Source organism: Myodes glareolus, chromosome 21 (genome assembly GCF_982192425.1).
Source record: "Myodes glareolus chromosome 21, mMyoGla1.1, whole genome shotgun sequence".
Taxonomy (NCBI): Eukaryota; Metazoa; Chordata; class Mammalia; order Rodentia; family Cricetidae; genus Myodes; species Myodes glareolus.
Window position 1 is genome coordinate 55,507,514 of NC_142046.1, and position 8,198 is coordinate 55,515,711.

At 50.6% G+C, this 8,198-nt stretch overlaps 1 protein-coding gene across 1 annotated transcript; it reads left to right on the forward strand.

The window, feature by feature from the left end:
* Window positions 1-665: 665 nt before the first annotated feature.
* Hoxd3 (homeobox D3) lies at window positions 666-4,620 on the forward strand. Its single transcript, XM_085680940.2, has 2 exons — window positions 666-1,279; window positions 3,030-4,620. The coding sequence occupies exons 1-2, from the start codon at window positions 739-741 to the stop codon at window positions 3,785-3,787; spliced, it is 1,299 nt and encodes a 432-aa protein (XP_085537066.1). The 5' UTR covers window positions 666-738; the 3' UTR covers window positions 3,788-4,620.
* Window positions 4,621-8,198: the final 3,578 nt, after the last annotated feature.

An 8,198-nucleotide genomic window follows, 5' to 3' on the forward strand; every position in this document is an offset into this window, starting at 1 on the left:
CTTCAGAAAAGAGTGTGATTCTGAAACTAGGTGGGAAGGTGTATGATAGAGCTTCTCTTTTGTCCATCCAGACACTGAAATTAGGGCTTGGGGCTTCTTAGAGTCCCCTCACAGCATGCACAAAGCCTTGGAGTTGATCTCTAGCACCAAGAAAAACCAAATCCCGGGATTATCTGGGATTGACTGACTGACTGTGACCTATCTACTCATTCATCCATCAGTTCAATAACCACTATCATTGAAAGCTGGAGATATGTAGATGAAAAAACAAAAAACACAATCCTTTCCTTTAAGAAGTTCATCGTTTAGAGGAAGAATCAGTCAGTCATAAATGTTTTCCCATGCAGGCTCAAAAGCTGTGTTGACAATCTTGGAGAAAGACAATTCTCCAAGAGAATCTTGAGGTGGAAGGAACTTCTTCCTTAGGCTAAAGCTGAACTCAGGAGGAAAGGTCTTCTCTTACATTTAAGAGAAATACTCTAACTTCTTCAAAATTTTGTTTAAATTGAGCTTCATAAAACCCCAATCCAGAACCTTGCCCATCCTTCTACTTCGAAGTGAGTGGGAAGCTGAAAGCATGCTCTAGTCTCTTTGTATTGATTGGTCTTGCCAATGACAGTCCCTCTAGGATCTCTCCCCTTTCTTTCTTGGCAGGTCACCTGGAACCTGGGAGCTGACCCAGCTCTCTCAAGAGTCAGCAGACATTGGCCTTGGTGGTGAAGGGGAGAGTGGTAGTCAATGTTATTTGAGCAGGGTCAGGAGGCCCTGGAACTTCCTGAGTGCACCATGCAGAAGGCTGCATACTATGAGAACCCGGGACTCTTTGGAGGCTATGGTTACAGCAAAGCCACTGAGGCATATGGCTACAGCACTCCTCATCAGCCCTACCCACCCCCTGCTGCTGCAAACTCGCTGGACAGTGATTACCCTGGTTCTGCCTGCTCCATCCAGAGTTCTGCACCTCTCCGAGCCCCAGGCCATAAAGGAGCTGAACTTAATGGTAGCTGCATGCGACCTGGCACTGGGAACAGCCAGGGTGGGGCTGGTGGCAACCAACCTCCTGGGCTGAACTCAGAGCAGCAACCACCACAACCCCCTCCTCCACCACCCACCTTGCCCCCATCCTCGCCCACCAACCCTGGAGGTGGAGTACCTGCCAAGAAGACCAAGGGTGGACCTAATGCTTCTAGCTCTTCCGCCACCATCAGCAAGCAAATCTTCCCCTGGATGAAAGAATCCCGCCAGAACTCAAAGCAGAAGAACAGCTGTGCCACTTCAGGTAGCTCTCTGGGCATCTCTAGACCATAACCCTTCAGATTGACCTTAAGAACCAATTACCTGGAAGCCAAGAGACTCAGGTCTAGAAGAGCAACCTTAGCAACAGTGTATCCAAATGTAGAAATGTCTGTCCTTTCTAGTGATTCTGATTGGGTCCATACTCTTGCAGAGATAGGGCATGCTTTCCTTGCTGATGCCATTACTGGACTGATCTCACCCTTATTCATAGGAAGTTCTTTCTTATGCTGACATATTATCTGCCGTCCCAGGAACTGGTCAAAACTCAGCTTCCTCTTTTACCCACCAGCCCTTCAAATGTGAAGACAGGCAGGGTGTAGTTTTGTACACCATAATCCCATCACTTGAGGCTGAGGCAGGAGTATCTTGAGGTCAAGGAGAGCCTAGGAAGTGTAGTGAGTTCCTGGACACCGTTAAGAGATCTTGTCTCAAAGCAGAAAACCAAGTCAAGACAAATAATATCCCAAAGAAGAAAAAGAATCATGCCCAAATAGGTTATTCACATTATCTATTTATTTTATTTAACTTTCCAAATAACTCTTTAAAAGAGACACATGATAACACCCTCGTTTTCCCCAGATCCCCAGAACTGCAGAATGGTGGACTTGGGACCTAAGGGGTATGACTTCAGGGCCTTCAAGGCATAACTGTAAGACTCAGCTCACTCTAGAGAACCCATAACAGGGAAGAGCAGGTTCTAGGGGGAGAGAATAATTTGGAACAAGAGCAGCTGTGACTTTCCTGCCCTGGGAAGAGAGACTCTAGAGCTGAGGAGACTTCTCTTGGTCCATTTTAGGTCTGAAGAACATGGGTTCAGTGAGGAGCTGATGCCTTCTCTCTCTGCCCAGGCCGTTCCTTCTTGAACGTTTTGGGCTTTGTGTTCTTGATGGGGTTGACTCTCGGGGTCCAGGGCTAGTCTGAAGCCTGGGCTGTGATTTGTTATCTGCCTGATGCTCCCTGGGCTGTGGCTCCTAGGGGAAAGCGGCTTCCTGCCCGAAAGCTCCCTCCTCTGCCCCTCCCTTCTCAGCTCAGACACAGGCCCTCCCTCCCAGGAGAAATCCATTTGTCTTCCCAGTGAAGGAGTGGACAAGCAGCTGAGGGGTGGCAGGGGAGGTGAAGCCAGTGCTGAGGCTGCATTGCCATATGGAACATGCTTTCTGCCTGGCCTTGGGATCCCCTCAAACTCCAGGGCAGTATCTTGGTGGGGGGTGTATTATCACATCCCGGCCTTTGGGAGCACCTGGCTGGAGTCAGGTGCCAAGACCCCTCCCTCCCTACTTCTTCGCTCTTTGGAGTGCTTGACTTGTAAACAAACCAGGCAGGCTGGAGCTACCTCTAACACCCCCGACCTCCAGCCCCTAGTCCCCAGCAGCAGAGCTTGGGAGAGGTGTTCAAAGAAGCCTGGCTTTTTTTGACGGGGGAGTGTCTCAGGAGTTGCTCTTAGCCTTACAGTAAAGTCCTTCACGGCCTGTGGGTTGAGATGAGACGGTGGGGTAGGGTGGAGAGGAAAGGAAGGGCAGGATGAGGCAGCAGCTGCAGGTACGACTGAGAGGTAGGCCTAGAGGCTAGAGTGAGCGTTCCTTCAGACTTTGACCTATCAAAACCTTCTACCCAACTCGGGAGGGATTGGAGGTGAGAGCAGAGGGGGAAAATGAAGACAGGAAAGCACCCCTCTCTATTCTGAGGTTCCTTACCCCTGGCTCAGCACCCTCTCTGTCTCTACCTCTGCCCAGGAGAGAACTGCGAAGATAAGAGCCCGCCGGGCCCAGCATCCAAGCGGGTGCGCACGGCGTACACTAGCGCTCAGCTGGTGGAGCTGGAGAAGGAGTTCCACTTCAACCGCTACCTGTGCCGGCCGCGCCGCGTAGAGATGGCCAACCTGCTGAACCTCACCGAACGCCAGATCAAGATCTGGTTCCAGAACCGTCGCATGAAATACAAGAAGGACCAGAAGGCCAAAGGCATCCTGCATTCTCCGGCGGGCCAGTCCCCAGAGCGCAGCCCACCTCTTGGAGGAGCGGCGGGCCACGTGGCCTACTCCGGTCAGCTGCCGCCCGTGCCCGGCCTGGCCTACGACGCACCCTCGCCGCCCGCTTTCGCCAAATCGCAGCCCAACATGTACGGCCTGGCAGCCTACACGGCGCCGCTCAGTAGCTGCCTGCCGCAGCAGAAGCGCTACGCGGCGCCCGAGTTCGAGCCCCACCCAATGGCGAGCAACGGCGGCGGCTTCGCCAGCGCCAACCTGCAGGGTAGCCCGGTGTACGTCGGTGGCAACTTCGTCGACTCCATGGCGCCCGCGTCCGGGCCGGTCTTCAATCTGGGCCACCTCTCACACCCGTCTTCGGCCAGCGTGGACTACAGCTGCGCCGCGCAAATCCCTGGCAACCACCACCACGGACCGTGCGACCCTCATCCCACCTACACAGATCTTTCGGCTCACCATTCGTCTCAGGGACGCCTGCCCGAGGCCCCCAAACTGACACATCTGTAGCGGTTGCCGCCGGCCTGGTAGCTCGGTGCAATTACCTCTCTGGTTTTGGTGGCAGGGGTGGTGGTGGGGCGGGGCCCGAGGGGCAGCTCGGGACACCCTCCCGTCCCCGATCTGGTCTGGCCGCTGCCTCTCGAGTCTCCGCTTCCAGCGGCCGAGGCTGACACTACTGGGCCTTCCCTCCAGGCGCGTCCTCCTTTGGGTGACTCGCTATAAATCAGCCGCAAGGATCCTCCCCTGTAAACCTGACAGTGCCATATTCTGCGGACCGAGGGACTCCAATCTGGTAATGGTGTCCCTAAGGTAAGTCCGAGACCCACCCGTGGCGTGTCCTGAAGAGGAACTAGAGCCTGGAGAATCCCGGGCCTGGCCCCTCCGTCTAGCTTAGTTTCAGAGACCTTAATTTATATGCTCCTTCCCCTCCTGTAAAGATTGCATCGGACTAAACAATCTGTATTTATTATTTGAAGCGAGTAATTTCGTTTCCCTGATTATTTATCCTCGTCTTAATGTATTTATGTGTATATTTGTAGAATTCTCCAGCCGGGCCTAGGTACGCGCTCCCGGGCCTTGGGGGCCACATCTCATCTCTTTAGTCCCCTTGGTCTGAACAAGTTGAGAAAGTAGTTTTGAACAGTTGTAACCGTGGCTGGTGTTTGTAGTTGATGTAAAGGATTGAGATCACAAACGGTCCTTCATGGTTAGAGTCAGGCAGCCCGGTGGTGTAGCACGGCGTTTCTCAACAACCGAAGCCCTCACTACTCGACACAGCTTATTGATTTCAAATTGTCTGGTACTATTTGAACAAACATTTAGAATAAAAAAAATTTTCCTCAGTTGGAAGTGTATCTGTGTTACTCACACACATTTGCAGGCAGTCAACTCTGCCTTGATCCCCCTGTAAGCCCCTCCCCCAATAAAAAGGACCCTCTGAAAAATATTTTATTTATTCGGAACCCATTGCATAAATTGTCTTGGAGGGATGCTTGATTACGTTCACGCTATTGAAATCGGATGGCAGTAACCAGAGGATGCAAACCCGGAAATATTCTAGGTGGGGTGATTGTGATAGGGCTTTGCCAAAGCAGCTGCTGCAGGGCTCTTTCTAGACATGATTGTTACACGGGGAGGCAGAGCTCATTTTTCTGCATTAAATAATAACAATTAAACTTTTGAAAAAAACCTGACAATCAAAGAAAAAGCATAAGACAAAACAGGAAGGATTAAGCTAGGAAAACCTAAGGTGCAGGGGTATAAAAAGAAATGACCAGGCAGAGACAAGCACCCAGGCTTTTATCTAGGAAGTGCTCAGGATTCTTTTTCCTTTGTAATGGTCAGTAGCTCATTTCAAAAGAAAACAAATGTTCTCCATAAATGTAAAATAATAAAAGTTTCATGAATGGAACGTCACACACGTAAACACCTTGTTTACTCTTGCTTCTTTGTGCAACATGGGCAAAAAGTCTACAACATTTATAATCCTCTTGTAAATACTAGTGGGGCTCTGGCTAGGGCTGGGCTCTTACACCCACTTCTATAGAAGGGGACACTTGGAAAAAGGTCTTCAGACAAGGTTCAGTTATTTTGTATTTCAGCAAAGTCCACCCACACATCTCTATTTGGTTTGGCAAACACGCAAGTCCCAAGACCAGCCTGGTGACACGAGGTGGAATTCCTATTGTGTGGAAATAGCTTCTCTTCTGGTGGGACAACAATCGTTTTCTATTTGGATGTTTGTGTTTCGCTCAGCAATGATGACGCAAAATAATATTTAGTTTCCGTGTTCCTCTGTGCTGTTTTTTAAAATGGCATGTTAGACTGCGGGTGGGAGGGGATAGCCTTTTGCTAAATTTCACTCTATCTGAGCAAGTTTAAAGTATATATGTTGTAGAATTGTATCAACAGAATAAATGACTTCAACCGAAGGCATATTTTACCCACTCTCAAGGCTTAACATTGTTTTCTATGAAACTTGCATTCATAGACAGAATCTATAACGAAAAGAAATTATTTTTTTAAGCTCTTAAGGAAATCAAAGAAGAGCTAGCTGCATTGTAGGAAATCACAGCCACCTTTCTTAACTGGCTAAATATTAAATAGATGAATTGTCAAGCTGTTTAGATTCAGTCCGGTTTCTCTCATCTCCTCTTCCTACCATAAATAATAATAAAAATACATAATGCATCATGGCTCCAGGCATTTCCCAGCGCGGTGGGTTACCGCAGGAGTATCTGCTGAGTCTGCGGGTGTCTGTAAAACCCCAAGTGTCATCTGTGGCTTAGGGTTTCATGGATTAGACTTTAAACAGTGTCTAGCCCGGTTGACATCAGCTTCCTCTCACACATGGGCTCTAAGGAAGTGTCAGGTTGGGGCCTCCATCTGTAGGCAGCGGCAGCCTCCCAGGCCCTGTGGTGGAGTAAGGATGCTGGGAGAGGGGGGGAGGGGGTCGCTTAGACCAAATCTGCGGCCTTCTCACAGATCCCGAAGTTCTAGAGACAGCAGAGAATTGCTTGGTTTCTTTCCTGCCACTGACGTGAATCACGTGATGGACACACTCGCTCCTAGCGTGGGTGGGGGCTGCGACGAGTTCTGGGAGGGCGCACTCCCACGCGGCCGCCCGCCGGAGAGAGCTGGGCCCGCGGCACAACCATTTAAAACTTCATAAATTATAAACAAGCCGCCTTGGCCTTCGCCATAAATTCCGCTCCTCTTGAGCCTGCAATTAGTGTTAGGAAGCACCCAAGTCTAAACACAACCAAACGCCCTCTGAAGGGCCCAACTGCCCGAGGTTGCAAGCCTTTATTTATTTCCCGGTGCCACCCCCTCTGCACCCGAGGTTTGCACACAGTCACCTCCTCCCCCGCCACCGCGGGCAGTACACACTCTGCTGGGTTCCCGCTCAGCCTGGGAAGGTCACAATAGCAGCTCTATCCGCTGAGGCGCCTGCCGCCTCCTCCCTCCCGGGTCTTGGGTCTCGGAGAAGCAAAGAAAGAAGAGTGGGGGAGGGGAGCCTGGCCAGCAATGGCGCCCGGGTCTCAGGCCTTCGCTCTAGCTTCAAGACCCCCGGCAGGACACTATGCGGGAAGTTGGCAAGGGAAGGGAATCACTACCCTAGTTTGTCTTTCTCCCATGACGCACGCCGTGGGGCAGAGGAGCACCGACCCTCACCGCCAGGTTGAGGATGCCCTGAAGCAGATAGGTCTACCCGAAGCACGTTGTGCCAGCGGCTCCCTTTCGGGTCCTTTGCAGAGAAGGCCTTAGCCACAACAGGGGGTTATGCCAGAAGGGAGGAGCACTCGGGCCTCTCCTGAGAGTGTTGGTCTTGGGAGGCCTACCTCTTTTGCTATAGGGGAAGGATGGCTTAGTTCAGGCCTTGACCAGTCCTCCTTTTTTCTCCATAGCTTGTATTTTATGGGGGCGAGGTCAGGGGTCGGGAAGGTTGTAGATCTCCCTTAGATTTGAAAAAGTTTAGATCTGAAGGAAAGAAGCCAGGTTCTTGAGCCTGGCTCGTGGATGGCAGTCATTTGGGCACCCGTGATTGTTCTGTCCAGGGATTGAAGTAGGATGAAGAAGATCAGGCCTAAGAGAGTAGGGCCCTACTGCAAAATGGAGGTGCAGGCAGAGGAAAAAGTGAAGTTTTCCCTTCATTCTGGGAAACCTCGGGATACATTCTGGTGTGGAGCTAGCCTGGGATGGGAAGTTGCTGTGGAAAGCCTTGGAGAGTAGCCCTGGCCACTGGCTACCCCACTAAGGAGACAAGAAGGGGCGATCAAGTACATATTCTGCCTGCTGGCTTTCAGAACACAATCTCATCCAGGGATGTGACAGAGAAAAATCCACCTCTGATGGAATCATTAAGTTAACCATCCATTTGTATCATTTCTTTGTACAGGCTTTCAAAGGGGAGAGAGGAAGAGAATTCAGAGCTAGTACTCTCCTTTGGTCCCGACCAGAGACACATCAGCCAAATTGGTTTCTGAGGCCCCAGAGGCTGCTAACCTTGCTGAACAAGATTTTTTGAATTTCTGTCTCTAAGAAGTATTAACCGGTAGTGATCACCTATACTAGCTACCCCCTTTCTCCTTCCTCACTCTGTACCACACCAACCTCCCTGGAGTGAAGAGTTCTCAGTCAGCAGCCTTGGAAGTCCAGGCTCTCCTTTGTTGAGGGTTTTCAGGAGGGAGGGCAAAGGAGCCATGAGTGGGTGTGTGTTTGAATAACAAAGAACTTAACTTTTCCTTCTAATAACCGTGCGGGGGAGGCACAAGCTTGTTTACACCTTCAGTATTCAAGGGACTGTCACGGGTCTCTCTTGACTTCACCAGGAGAATTGACTGAAACTTCCTTCTGAAGTCAAGAATTGGGTAATCCCAGCTTAAAGGTCTAGGAAGGTCTTCTTCATCACAACAGAAGT

Excerpts from the sequence above, each read along its gene's own strand:
- Hoxd3 (XM_085680940.2), top strand. The coding sequence starts at position 739 with ATGTTATTTGAGCAGGGTCAGGAGGCCCTGGAACTTCCTGAGTGCACC. Across the intron at positions 1,280-3,029 it reads GAACAGCTGTGCCACTTCAG|GAGAGAACTGCGAAGATAAG; the intron begins GTAGCTCTCTGG and ends ACCTCTGCCCAG.